Source organism: Nilaparvata lugens, chromosome X (genome assembly GCF_014356525.2).
Source record: "Nilaparvata lugens isolate BPH chromosome X, ASM1435652v1, whole genome shotgun sequence".
In the NCBI taxonomy this organism is placed as follows: Eukaryota; Metazoa; Arthropoda; class Insecta; order Hemiptera; family Delphacidae; genus Nilaparvata; species Nilaparvata lugens.
In genome coordinates, this window is record NC_052518.1 from 103,557,578 (window position 1) to 103,572,902 (window position 15,325).

General features: G+C 30.2%; 1 protein-coding gene across 1 annotated transcript in view; it reads right to left on the reverse strand.

Moving 5' to 3' along the window:
- The window catches only part of LOC111049569 (nucleolar and coiled-body phosphoprotein 1), a 64,951-nt gene that overhangs the window by 14,965 nt on the left and 34,661 nt on the right, over window positions 1-15,325 (reverse strand). Inside the window, exons 7-10 of the mRNA XM_039442176.1 lie at window positions 9,822-10,154; window positions 7,187-7,365; window positions 3,419-3,533; window positions 60-376 (exon numbers count right to left, since the gene is read on the reverse strand). Of these exons, the coding sequence (XP_039298110.1) occupies window positions 60-376; window positions 3,419-3,533; window positions 7,187-7,365; window positions 9,822-10,154 (944 nt within the window). The remainder of the gene's footprint in view (window positions 1-59; window positions 377-3,418; window positions 3,534-7,186; window positions 7,366-9,821; window positions 10,155-15,325) is intronic.

Sequence of the window (15,325 nt, forward strand, 5' to 3'; positions counted from 1 at the left end):
ACGGCCTTTAGTATAGTTTATAAGTGTAGTTTCTATCTATAGTGTAGTTTTTAACTGACCTCCTCATCCTCTTCAGTTTTAACTTTGAGCGCAGCACCTCCCCTCTCAGAATCAATATGTTTGGTAGATTTTTCTTTCTCGAGTTCAACCTCCAAGTTCAGCAGCCTAGCCATGAGTCGCTTATTCTCTCTCTCGAGACCCTCCTTGTTTCTGAGTTCAAGAGCCAGCATCTGTTTGGCGGACTGCAGATCATCCCGGACTTTGTCAATGTCATCCAGTTCGTCCGGCTCAGCGGCCAAAGCAACCACATCAGCTACTGAGGTCGATTTTTGTATCTGCTCTTCTATTGTCATTTGACGGCGGAATTTTCTGAGGCCTGCAAAAATTAGAATCATTAAAGCCTCGTTTTCAATAGTAGAGTTTCCTGGGCAAGTACTAACTACCTTGTGAACTCTCCCAATGAAAACGTTCATGGTAGAGTACTAGTTTTCATCTATTTATAGATGATAATCCATTCTATAGCCTGAGTGAATTTCTTGATAGTGAGATGACATTTTGAAACTTTTTTTGTGACATATGTTTTATAAACCCTGACACAGTCTATCCAGCAGCGCTGGTCAATGACTTAGAATAAAACTAAAAACTAAACTAAAAAATTTCAGTAGAGTAGAGTGGTATAGCACCATGGGATAGTACTCTACCACTTGCCTTCCCCCACCACCGCTTCTCACTCTACTCTACCACTACTATGCTAATGAAAACAGTCTCAAGCTAGTAGAGTCGTGCCGTAGGCTATCAAGTTTAAGAAGTATTGTTATTTATAAAAAAGTATTAATTTATTTAATAATGTTAATTTATTAAAGTGTTGATAAGTGTTAATTTATTAAAAATTCTTGACATTTTTAGACTAGTTCTGTTCACTAGACAACACACTTTACTTACTATTCTCAATTGTAGTGACAACAGTTAATCGACCAAGTAAGTAGAGTAGAGTTGGCTCGGTAGAGTTAGTATGCCAGTTACTCCACCACTTGCCTTCCCCCACCACCGCTTCTCACTCTACTCTACCACTACTATGCTAATGAAAACAGTCTCGAGCTAGTAGAGTAGAGTCGTGCCGTAGGCTATCAAGTTTAAGAAGTATTGTTATTTATTGAAAAGTATTAATTTATTAAAGTGTTGATCTATTAAAAAGTATTGGCATTTTAAGGTTAGTTCTGTTCACTAGACAACACACTTTACCTATTATTTTCAACTGTAGTGAAAACAATTACTCGACCAAGTAAGCAGAGTAGATTTAGTATGCCAGTTACTCGACCACTAACTCTACTAATGAAAACCAGGCTTAAGGCGCTGTGCAATAGGCTAAAAAACTTTAACTGGTGATATTTTTCAAAGTTTTTTGATTTGTTTATTATCAAGCTATGAAAATAAATGCTTCTAAAAAACTGGAAATGAATAAAAATTAATTTTTCATGAAATTTGCAGTTCTAGAGAATATAAATTAGACCTATATGATAATACCAAAAAGAATTTATTGCTTGAAAATGACATCAAAAGTCGAAACATGTTATGAGGAGTTTTATTTATAAAAAGAATTATAGTAGCCTGCTCTTTTTTGAAATAAAAATAAATTTAATTTATTTTATAACCTGAAGATGATGTGAACACTGAAACTAGTAGTGATAAATTGTATTCTTATAATCTATTATTTTCAAAAAAAGGTACTATAATTCTATTTTATAGATAAAAATAAGTAGCCCTGATTTTATACAATGTAAGATTTTATGAGAAATGAAATAAATGACAACCAAGAAGATGGCGGACCTGCCGAAAGATTTAGTTGTCAAAGTGAGTGATTAATTCATTTATTGTAAAATATCTGACTGCTAGTCGTTTTTTATAATAACAAAAAGTGATTTAATAAAATAAAGTTGAAAAAAGGGCTTGGATTTTCAATTTTTATCTAAATAACCCTCAACAAGAAAATGAATTTACTGTGACAACACATTTTCTTGAGGTAGTCTACAGCAGAGCACGGATCATCTCGATAAGGAGTGATAAGATAAGGTTTACTCACCAGCCAATTATTATTATTATATTACTGGTTTAAGGCACCAGTCCGAAAGGGCGTGGGTTCGGATCCCACCGCTGCCACCATTGTAATATCTCGGGTAGATTAGATATAAATTAGCTTTCTTTAACCACGTCCACCCTTTGGTAAAAACAGTTCATTAATATCTAATCTACCCGAGATATTACAATTCTCCAATTTCATTTTGTTATAAATGACATAAATGTGCAAGTTTACAGACATCATTGGATTATGTTGATAATGCATCTTTATCGTATGATAAGGATATTATATACTTTGTTCTTTTTAATGTATTTGTTCATGAATCTAATAGAATTTGTCCACATTTTTTTATTCTATGTTGATTCATACAATAAGAACATCACCAAAATGATAGGGAGAGAAAAAATAAGGTAACCTTGTGCTATTCCTCTCCCAAATTTAGATAAGGTTACACCATAGTCCCAAATAGATTAAGTCTTGTAGTTATTCACTTCACAAAATTTTCAGTCCTTAATTATTTTCACAAAGTAGATTTTTTTATTTAGATGCTTTAAAACCAAACATAGATGAAATATTTCACATTATTATCACTAAAATAGGAAATATTCACATACTAAAGACATTTTTCCCCATTTTTCTTCGTCCTGGTACCCCCAGAAGAAGGGAGTTTAAAAATATAAAAACAAAAATGAAAAATACACTTATAAAAAAAGCTTAAAAAAATGAAGAATAATAAACAAAGCAAGGATGACAAATGATAAGAAAATTCCTTTTCAGTAGAAAATTTTAAAAATTATACACCAGACGATATATAAACTCTCCAGAACTGGAGAAGCATCTAAATACAGAATTTAAAATACAGCTATTGTTTTAGGAGTAAGTTTGAGTGTCTTTTCAAGTTTTGAAATTTTCAAATTATTGATATACAGTATTTTTCAGTTATCAGTGGTGATTTAGTGAAGTATTCTTATTTAATTTGGTTTTCGACTTTTCTAAATTCCTAGTTTATAGATATTTTAGAATCTAAATTGGACAAAAATCATTAAGTGTAAACATAACCTATTTTTGGATAATTTCTATCTAAATTTGGGAAAGGAACAGTTTTGGGCTTCAAGCCTGTTGTTCATCTCCCAATCATTCATAGTTGAGAATTGTATTGTATCTATCAATGTATAAATAAATAATAAATAAATAAATAAATAAATGAATAAATAAATAAATAAATAAATAAATAAATATTATTATATTTCATATACTTGAGACTTTAGGTGATTGAATAAACTAAACTTATTGATTCATTCTGAGGGATATTTTGTATATAATGTTTCAAATAATAGTTACCATCGAGTATGGGTTTACTCCTATCATTCGTCCTGGTCTTCTTCAGCCTGACTCCTAGTTGAATTTGCTTGAGCAGTTGATTGTGAGCGTTGTCCTTTTCTGATTCATAAACGAACTGAGAAATAATTCAAACAAACAATCATTAATCATGTCCACCACGAATCATTTTTTTTTTGTGTAGTTGAGAAGTTGATACTGATTATTACAGATATATTAATATCAGTATTACTTTTTTTGACAATTTCTTAGTCTTTTTCATTCAATATTTATTTATTTATTTATTCATTACATTGTGTAAGAAATTGTCAAAAAACCACATATTTATGTTATATCAGTAATACTGATATTAATACAGATATAAATCTGTGGTTTTTGACAATTTCTTAGTCTTTTTCATTCAATATTTATTTATTTATCTATCACATTGTGTAAGAAATTGTCAATAAATCACAGATTTATGTAATATCAGTGATACTGATATTATTACAGATATAAATCTGTGGTTTTTTGACAATTTATTACACAATGTGATAAATAAATAAATAAATATTGAATGAAAAAGACTAAGAAATTGTCAAAAACCACAGATTTATATCTGTAATAATATCAGTATTACTGATATAACATAAATATGTGGTTTTTGACAATTTCTTACACAATGTGATAAATAAATAAAGAAATATTGAATGAAAAAGAAAAGAAATTGTCAAAAAACCACATATTTATGTAATATCAGTAATACTGATATTACCTAAATCTTAGTCTCTCTTCATTCTTAGTCTTTTTCTTAGTCTTAATTTCTTAGTCTTTTTCATTCAATATTTATTTATCACATTGTGTACAAATACTTAACATGAGGAAAGGCACAACAGGCTCATGCCCAAAACTGTCCCATTTCCAATTTATACTATACTGTCCAAATCAAAAAGTTGGTTATGTCACTTTTACTTTTCAAAATACAATTTACGCTCTTCAATACTCTGATAAACGAGCAAATTTTGAATCAAATAGATACTATTAGAGTCTAAATCAAAAAATCTAGAACAATAACTCTCTAGTCGAGAGCATGTGTTTCCAAATGGTGACACTCAGACCAACCGATTCTAGTCTCTGCGCGACGTCACCATTTGAAATTTATGAAACTAGAAATTTTGAATGAAACTAGGAATTTTTGAGCTAAAAACTTTACACTTTGATTAGATAAAAACTTTATGATTGTCTCAAAACAATTGTCGTGCTATAATATGAGACGTTTCACTACAATACAGGGTGAGTTATTCACTGAAACATAAAATCTTATCTCCACTCTCAGATCAGAAAAATCACTCATCTTCAAATGCTTATAACTGAAGAATAGGAGTGCATTTCGCCAATGTGATGACATATTATTGTTCATCTCGTCAAGTAGCCTACTATCATTCCTGAGAGTTTGAGCGATTTAAATTGTTGACCATTTTTGCAAAAATCCATGTATTTCATGAAAAATGCTACCTAATCTTCCAGATTTGGTTGATATCCAGGCTATGGATAGAGGTAGACCTAACAAGTGTCGTATTAAAGAGATTGATAAAAAAACATCAGCTCGTATAATCCAGCTGTAAGTCTAGTTATAGCTGCTATAAGTCTACTTATTATTATAATTCACTCATTATTATTTCAAAGACAAATTATTGGTGGAAATATCTTATAACGCAATGCAGTATTTTAATAAGGAATTCGAATGTTTAATATAGAAAATTACTAGTAGCCTACCCTTTTGTTATTTTCTTCCCTAAATTTAATCAACTTTTTATGTAAGTTAAATTGTAAATATTCATTATTTTCTTTTTAGTACCAAGTTATGTTTCATTACAACTCTTTCCCCACACACAGACTTGTCTATGTGGGGAAAATGCACAAGTGATATATATTTTTTATTATGTCCACCAATTTCTCAGACAGGGCTGAAAATTTTAAAATTCCTTCGATAAAAACTTCAATTGGAGTAATTTGGCAGGAAATTCCATTTTTTTCACACCGTGTGTCTACCAAAATGGTAATCCATGTACTAAGGAGAAAAACAAAAATCATTTTCTTCAAAAAAAGTTTCTAACAAATGAAAATGAATTTCTAACAAATAAAAACTAAATATTTCTTTATCAAATTGTCCATTTCACTAGATTACCCTGTATTACTCCCAAATCCTGAGAGCGGACAAAAATATTATTGTTTGTGGCTAGGAAGGCAACATACCAACGACACTTCAACCACCTAGCACCAAAACTTCACAATTTACTTCCTGTACACATCAAGATAATAGAAAGCTCAAGAAAATTTAAATGCGCCGTTGAAAACTGGATCACAACAACTGGAAGACATAATATAGAAAACATAATTTCGAACAATATGTGGGCTCACTTACCCAATGTATTTGCACCCCCACTCTAAAATTTAATTGTATTACTACTACACCTGTTCTAGAACATGGGTTTCCCATAGTTGAGTAGGTTAATTTCCGAAAAATGCAATTTATTTATATTTGTAGTAAATTTCATATATTGTATTTTTGAATATAATGTACATTTTATTGATTAGATTGTTTATTTGTATAATAATGGAAATAAAATTAATTTGTATTTGTATGTATTTGTATTGAAAAACCCACAGTTTTATTTTTGTCACATCTACATTTTATAATTGATCATTTTTTTGGACTCAAAGTAGTGTGTGAATTGAGTTATCATTTATATAACCTCTAGACTTTGTATTCCAAATTAAGGTTTAAAGCAGTTTTGGGCGAATGCCTGTTGTTTCTACCTGCATTGTATCTATTGTCTATGAATAAATGAATTATTATAAATGTGGATGTGACAAAAAAAACTTTTTCCTACAGTTACCTTGAAAAGTGGCCATTCCTGCACTGGTTACAGAACGCAAAGAATCACTTTTCCGCTCTAGTGCGGGAAAATTTTTTCTGCACTCCAGATTTGCAACATGGCAACACAAAATAGTTAGTAGGTTATATGGAGCACTAGTGCAGCAAAATCAAAATGAAGTTGGTAACTGTGACTGTTATTATAATAATAACGATGGACAACAAGGACACCTAGGACAGCGACATGAGTGACAGCCGCCCCTTCATTCAAACACTACTACATTATTATTCAATTTGACAATAAATTAAGGTTTTTATTAATAATAAAATTACACAGAAAAACATTTGATTGATTTCAGGCAATTTTACCCATAATTACCCACTTTTCATATTCAATGGTAACTGTAGAAAAAATTTAATGTGAAATACGTGCGCTAAGTTCCTCTGCTGCACTCAACAAACCATTCCGCCCTCGCCTACGGCTCGGGCGTAAACGTTTCTTTCGGTGCAGCAAAGTGTTACTTTGCGCACTAGTTGCACAAATAACTATTTCAATATGATATGGAAAACTTTCACAATATCAATTCGACTGAGTCATTGTCAATATTGTAGAACCGTTCCATAATTGAATAAAAACACACATATGTTGTCAAATTCTACACAGTTTTATTCGGTACACGACCATGGTTTCGTGACCACACCGGTCACATTTTCAAGTTGACGAAAAATGAAACTGTGTAGAATTTGACAACATTTTTTATTTAATATTATACAATATCAATTTTCATTCAACAAATTTTATCAAAAATCTTATTATTTTGTATTGTTGAATGTGATCATATGTGCACATCTAATACACAAGTCATTGACTTGTATGCAGGCATCATTAGAAAATAGAAAAAGTGCCAAATTACCTGTCCTTTGGCTTTAGCCTCAGGCAATATAGGAGCACTACGATCGTTGCATTGGACATGTTTCAATTTGGCTCCCTGCTCCACTTCCTTCATCATATCTGTCCAGTCAGGACGTCTCCTGGGTCTCGCTCTCAGAGCTTCTAGCTTAGCTGCCTTCTCTTTTGAAATCGGCTTTTTGTCTAAAACAAACAGAAATCAACCTATTAATATAATATGTCAATCATCCACTTTTATACAGAGTGTTTACGAACTCTCTACTAGGGAATTGTTCCTGGGTAAGAAACATATCTAAATATCATATTTAAATTGTCCGAGAGACAATCAATTACTCACTCAGCGGCCATTTTGCTTTTTTCACTTATTATTATTTTTTCTAAATAATGGTTAAACATACGAAATTGAAACTTTGCACAATCATTTATAATAACTAGACAAAGCTACAAAAACATTATGAAAATGCAATCGATATGTAATTGAGTTTACTAAAAAAAGTTATTCTTGTAAATTTTTTGTAAAACCAGTATTTCTTGAGTTATTTAAGAGAAAAAAAAATTAAATGGCTGCCATTTTGATCTATGAATTTGAAAGAAAATTATAATTTTTTTGTAGCTTTGTCTAGTTGTTATAAATGATTGTGCAAAGGTTCAATTTTGTATGTTTAACCATTATTTAAAAAAAAATTAATAAGTAAAAAAAAGCAAAATGGCTGCTGTGTCTAGTTGTTATAAATGATTGTGCAAAGTTTCAATTTCATATGTTTAACCATATTATTTAAAAAATAATAATAAGTGAAAAAAGCAAAATGGCTGCTGTGTCTAGTTGTTACAAATGATTGTGCAAAGTTTCAATTTCATATGTTTAACCATTATTTAAAAAATAATAATAAGTGAAAAAAGCAAAATGGCTGTTGTGTAACTGAAGTCTTCCTGACAATTTAAATATGATATTTAGATATGTTTCTTACCCAGGAACAATGCCCTAGAATATTGGTAGGGTTCGTAAACACTCGGTATAGGTACTCTGCAAAACAAACTTGAGTTGGAATGGAAAAAATGTATTTTCAAATACATCCGTAAAAAAATTAAGAAATATATACAATTGCAGGAAAATACTCCTCACCTATGAGTCCTTGCAAACCTTAGTTTGCAGCACGAGGCTATATGGCTAATGTTATTTAAATATTTGTGATCAGAGAACATTGTGAACATTGTGTTATTATTATTAAGGATAAATTAACGATTTTTTATTTGATTTTGATTGTGAGAACATTGTACATTGTGAATAAATTTACTATTGAAATAAAATAAGAATAATATCAAGTACGAGGTACCTTTTTGAAACACAATGAAATTTATCAAGTAACCTTTTTATCTTATTAGAAATCACAGCCAGTTTCAACTCAGAGCCATCTTCAATCTCAACCCTTTATATTATTTTAATACTAAACCCTCCGGAAGTCGCGCTGTTGTAAAAAGTACAACAGTGTCAGTTTTTTTGCTGCACAAAACTATTGAATGTGGTGTCAGTGAATGAGTCACCTATGCATTCCAAAACTTTCTTCTCATCACTCCACTGAGTTGCAGTATCAACCGAGCAATGGTTCAGTCTTTAGGTGCCATTTAGTCGCCACAGTGCATAAGATAGGGAAAGACTGTGTACGGGGACTGTGAACGAACCAATAACACAGAATTGATGGCTTTGCTTGGTGTACCTTTATTGAACTATGAAATGGTAATCATCCAAATGTTCATAGGCGTGAAATAATCTAAGAAGATGGAAAAAGTAATTATACAATTAATTAATGTGTTTTGAAAGTAAACAGAGTACATAACTGTTGGAAAATTGGATGTTGTATAAAATACAACACGCGACTGCTCGTGTGATTGAGTAGGGCGCGACTATCGGAAGGTCATAAGTGCGTTACATATTTCAACACATGAGAATCATTTGAAAAGTGAAGAAAATCATGTGAAATAATATACACTATATTATTCAGGACTTTACAGTATGATAGAGATAATGAGGAACCACATAATATACGTATAGGATTTAAAATAAATAGAAATACAAATCAAATAGCTATAAATTACCCTTTTTGAATAATTATTTTATCACAACATGTTTCGACTTGAAAATGGCTGAAACATGTTCTGATAAAATAATTCAAAAAGGGTACTGGGATTTATATTTTTATTTATATTACAAGTAGCCCTATACAGAAAAGGGACGTATAGGATTTTACAGATTTAATAATACAAAAGCTAATAGGATTTAGGATATATTACAAGCTTGGTAAATAGTGGTTTATAAAAAAATATTTTACATTTCACAAGCATTTTTCCTACTTATTATTCAATAATTTTGTTTGTCTATTTGTTTATTAGGTACTTCGTATTTTTCATTCCGAACTCGACATTGTACAACATACTGAAAACATGGGGTGAAATCATGGAATCAAATACAAAAATTACAATAAACTAATGTCATGACATGGTTTTATTTAGATCATTAATGGAATATTCATTACAATCTGCTGCTACTCATGCCCAGGAAATTTCATGCATAGATCCGAAAATTCAACATCATTCCTACATCATTTTCCCATCCAAGTGCCAAAATCGTCATTAATTGATACCTTTTTTATTCGAATTATTTTTGTTAAATTCATACGCTCTCCCTGCCTCTTCTTGAGGAATAATTATTTCCCCTTTCACATAAATCGGTTCAATTTCTTCAGGGAAAGCAATTATCTCGTCTCCATAAATCGACATTGATGCAACGTCATCATCTTCGTCATTTATTATCTCCTGAATTTCTACATCAGTGGTAGTACAGTCAGTATCCGTATCCGTATCAGTGGTAGTACAGTCTGTATCCGTATCCGTATCAGTGATGCTCTCAGTCTCCGTGCTTTCCGATTCTGAATCTGAACTGTCTGAACTTCCACTTTCATCATCTGTATCTTCAGCTTCAAAAATACAATATCACATATGAATAATATTTGTAGGTTATCTGTCATGAATTAAAAATTTTAAAGACATTAATTAATCAGAATAAAAATGTTTAAGAATCCAATTGATTAAAACATTTCATGACTGATACTTTCAAAAAATATTTTCGCAATAAAAATGCAAAACGGTTCATAGTCAGGACAACAGTTTCTAAGAATCCAATAAGAATAATTTTTAAAATATTTCATAACTGATACTTTCACAAAATAGTATTACAATAGAAATACAAAACTCTTCATAGTTAGGACAAAATTTCTAAGAATCCAATAAAAAAATGATTCAAATACTCCATAACTAATGATTTTATAAGTTGGGTTCACAATAAAAAAATAGAAACGGTTCACTATTTTGTTTGAGAATAAAATATCAGATTATATTATTATTCGGTGACTAAAAATGCAGTATTTGAGAATAATTGTTTTATTTTTGAAGTAATAGCCTATTTCCTTTGTAGTGGTGTAAGAGATAATGAATATAATATGGTGTAATATAAATGGATTTTACAATATTCATGGTAGCTAAAAATTGTTTACTGGATTAAATTGAATAAGTTGAATAAATTTTTTGTTTTATTCTTGAATTAATAGCCTATTTCCTTTGTAGGCCTAGTGGTGTAAGAGATAATGAATATAATATGGTGTAATATAAATTAATTTTACAATATTCATGGAAGTAAAAAATAGTGAAGAAAATGAGTTTTACTTTACTGGATTAAATTGAATAAGTTGAATAAATTTTTTGTTTCATTCTTGAATAGCCTATTTCCTTTGTAGTGGTGTAAGAGATAATGAATATAATATGGTGTGATATAAATGAATTTTACAATATTCATGGAAGCTAAAAATAGTGAAGAAAATGAGTGTTACTTTACTGGATTAAATTGAATAAGTTGAATAAATTTTTAGTATTGCACTATAAAATTTGATGAATGAGAATATTTATATTGTGGAATTTTTCCATAATTGGAAAAACCAGCTGTTTTATTTTTGTCACATCACATTTTATTAGACTTTTATACAGGACTGCAGTTTCCTGTTGAAACCAACACAGCTGAAGATGTGCTGGTTTCAACAGGAAACTGCAGTTTCTAAGAATCTAATAAAAAAAATGATTCAAATACTCCATAACTAATGATTTTATAATTTGGGTTCACAATAAAAAAAAATAGAAACGGTTCACTATTTTGTTTGAGAATAAAATATCAGATTATATTATTATTCGGTGACTAAAGATGCAGTATTTGAGAATAATTGTTCTATTCTTGAAGTAATAGCCTATTTCCTTCGTAGTGGATGTAACAAAAATAAAACGGTGTTTTTTCTATCACAGTATATTTGAATTAATGAATTTTGTAACAATTCTATTTTATATGTACTGTGAGAATGCTGAGTAGTCCATATTTATTTTAAATTCAATAAGTTCAGAAACGCAAGAACAATCTAGGCATTTCGAAGACCTTCCCTCAATCAAAATTGATTTAAATTATTTGAATGAATTTTATAACAAATCCACTCATTGTGTGTTATAGAAAGTATTTTATTCCATGTCTAAGTTGAGTAAATAAGCACCAGCGGAAATCGAATAAAATTGCAATGTTGTCTGAGAATGAAAAATCTGAAATGAGTATATAGATGATGTAAAACTTACCTTGTCATCTAATTCAAAATTATGATTTACATGATGACTCTATTTACACCCGGGTATCAGAAACTAAAATAACTCAACACAAATACTACACTTGAACTAATCATTTGGTTGCAAGAGGTCAACCAGGAGTCAAGACTAAACTGAATATCTGCGGGTGGAGAATAAGCAAGCGATTGCTTTTTCAGTTTGAATGCGAGGCTATTATAAAACCTGATGACTCATATAATGATACTACTAACGACACATTTAAAAAGTTAATCGATTAATGTGACGTATTGGATGCAAAACTGTTTGCTGATTCTCAAGTTGTCAAAGGGAAAGTAGCCTCGAAGTCTTCGTGGACAGAGTTCGTTACACACTGACTATTCTAGGTAGGCCTACACAGTTTTAGATCCTACAACTATATTGAACAAGTTTAACAGTTATCATCTTCCTGCAGTTGCTTGGAGAATTGATTAAAATTATCAATTGATTGTTCTGGCAAGCAATAATTTCAGAAACTATGAACGTTTCTCTTCTTCTTGCTTGTTTAATGATGAGTGAAATTTATTCCTGTTATTGAGAACCAATTAAGAACTTTTCTCTTCTTTATTGCTTATTCAATGATGAGTGAAATTCTGTTTCAAATCGAATCAAATTTATTTCCATTCAAAATACAGTTCACAAACATAAATATAAATTACATTTTATGGAAAGATTAGCATCCGCAAAGTAAGAATCTGAGCGCGGATGCGAAATTTATTATTTTATTTATTTATGTTTATTTATAATAAGATTTTTATGAATTTTCTTGTCGTGTATTATATCATCTACTGTCATTATTTGTTACTTATATGTATCGATATTGTCTCTTTTTTGTAAATGTCAACCTGTTTGCTATAGCATAAATATTTCCTAATAAGCAATTGTATAATAAAACGTAATAATTTTAAAAATAGAATGATAAGTCTACTGTACATAGCCTATAAAATTTATGTAATGTTAACATTTATGCCCAATAACATAAGCATAAGACAAGACATGCATAAGCATGGACAATAAGATCAGCGGAAAAATTAAACTGGATATAAAAAACTGGACATACAGTAATTTCTTCTTCCATTTAGATATATGACTCGAGATTTCTGCTCCAGCATTGTTTTTTTTTTCATTTTTCAGTGGACTCGCTTACCTTTATTTTGAGTACCTATTCCTCTGTTTTCTTCCTTCCCCCCAATTCTCCCTTACCTTTTTCCCTCATTACTTCTCCTCTCTTCTTTGCCTGCCTATTACATGGGAAACCATAGTTGGCTAGGTATCTTCCTCTCTTTTTTCTCTTCTCCAACACTCCCAACCACAAAGCCCATGGTTTTTTATATTTGTAGCATTTTATTGTGTTTTATTTGTTTCATAATTCTTTGTGATTTTGTTTTGTCTTGTTTTGTGTGTTTTTAATAAATTGAAAAATTGAAAATTGAAATTGAAATTGAAAGCCCAATACATTTATGTTATAGGCTATGTACAGTAGACTTATCATTCTATTTTTAAAATTATTACGTTTTATTATACAATTGCTTATTAGGAAATATTTATGCTATAGCATGCAGGTTGACATTCACAAATAAGATAAAATTTCGATACATAGTAACAAAAAATTACAGTAGATCATATATACACGACAAAAAAGTTTATGAAATTCTGATTATAAAAATTCGTGCATTTACACACGGTATACAATCCAGGTAAAAACAACAGGCATTCGCCCAAAACTGTTTTAAACCCTTAATTCAGAATACACAGTCTAGAGGTTATTAAAAAATGATAGGTAACTCAATTCAGACATAATTTTGAGTCAAAAAAATGTTTCCACTAAAACTAAATAACCAAATACTATAACTAAAACAATAACTAAAACAAATACGAACCCAAATATAAAAATATCATTACTATTAAAAAAATAGTAAACTCCTATCTTATAACTAAATAACTCCTACAGTTACAATATTAAACTTAAATTTATTTAATCTTCTCTTATAACTATAGAATAGGTTCTGTAACCCCTATGGTTATAGGCCTATTTTCAGTTCTTCTAGATTTTAGTTTGTCTAAATTCAATCCATTTGTGCTTCAAACAGATCCTTGCGGAGCACGGGTTACCTGCTAGTAAGTAACAAGATATATATTTTTTTCCTACAGTTACGTTGAAAAGTGGCCATTGCTGCACTGATTACAGAACGCAAAGAATCACTTTTCCGCTCTAGTGCGGGAAAAAATTTTTCTGCACTCCAGATTTGCAACATGGCAACGCAAAATAGTTGGTGGGTTATATGGAGGATTAGTGCACGAAAACAAAAAATAAGTTGGTAACAATGACTGTGGTATAGTGTTGTTATAATAATATTAAGGACAACGAGGACAGCCACCACATGAGTGCCGCCTTCATTCATTTACTACTACATTATTCAATTTTATTTATTAATAATAAAATTACACAGAAAAACATTTGATGGATTTCAGGGAATTTACCCATAATTACCCACTTTTCATATTCAATGGTAACTGTAGGAAAAATTTAATGTGAAATATGTGTGCAAAGTTCCTCTGCTGCACTCAAGAAACTCAGTAAACGTTTCTTTCGGTGCAGCAAACTGTCACTTTGCGCACTAGTTGCACAAATAACTATTCCCCCATTGCAATCTAGTCTAAAAAGACTAATGAACAATTTTTTTCTAATATAATAATGGGTAAATATTAATAAGACAGGTAGTTCTCACCAGGACTTCTACGTCTAGCAACTATTTGAAATTTACAAAAGATAACAATAGTAATATATAAATGAAGAGATTATCATGTATTATAATATACAAATTCACACTATCAACACTGCTCTGTTTTTGACATTTTCTCTCCACAACACTACACAACTCCAAGGGTTGTAGTAAGATATGATTATAATTAAATAGTAAATAATAATTTAGATATGATGACAAATTAGTAATAACAAAAAAGTAAAAAAAATATACTTCAAATGAGAGAAAGCCTCAATAATTAACACTACTTGGAGTGCTGTTTAAAGTTAAAAGCATTGTTTCAGGCTGTGCAAAGGCTAAAAATAAACTTTCTACTGGTGATATTTTTCAAAGTTTTTCGATTTGTATATCATAAAGCTATCAAAATGAAAAAGGTTTCTCAGAATTTTTTTTCCAATCATTACTTTTTGAGATATGAGCGCCCAAAGTTTAAATTTTTGGGACAGAACATTTAAAGTTTGGTAAGAGATAAATCAATGAGATTTAGAGGATAGATTCATCATGGTATTGTTGACTTAATAAAACAAAATTTTTTTGAAAATATCAATTTTTGAGAAAGTTATTCAATTTACTAAAAATGACCAAAAATAACTTTCAGTTGAGTTATTTCTGGTAAATTGAATAACTTTCGCAAAAATCAATATTTTCGGAAAGTTTTGTTTTACTAGATCAACAATACACCATGAAGAATC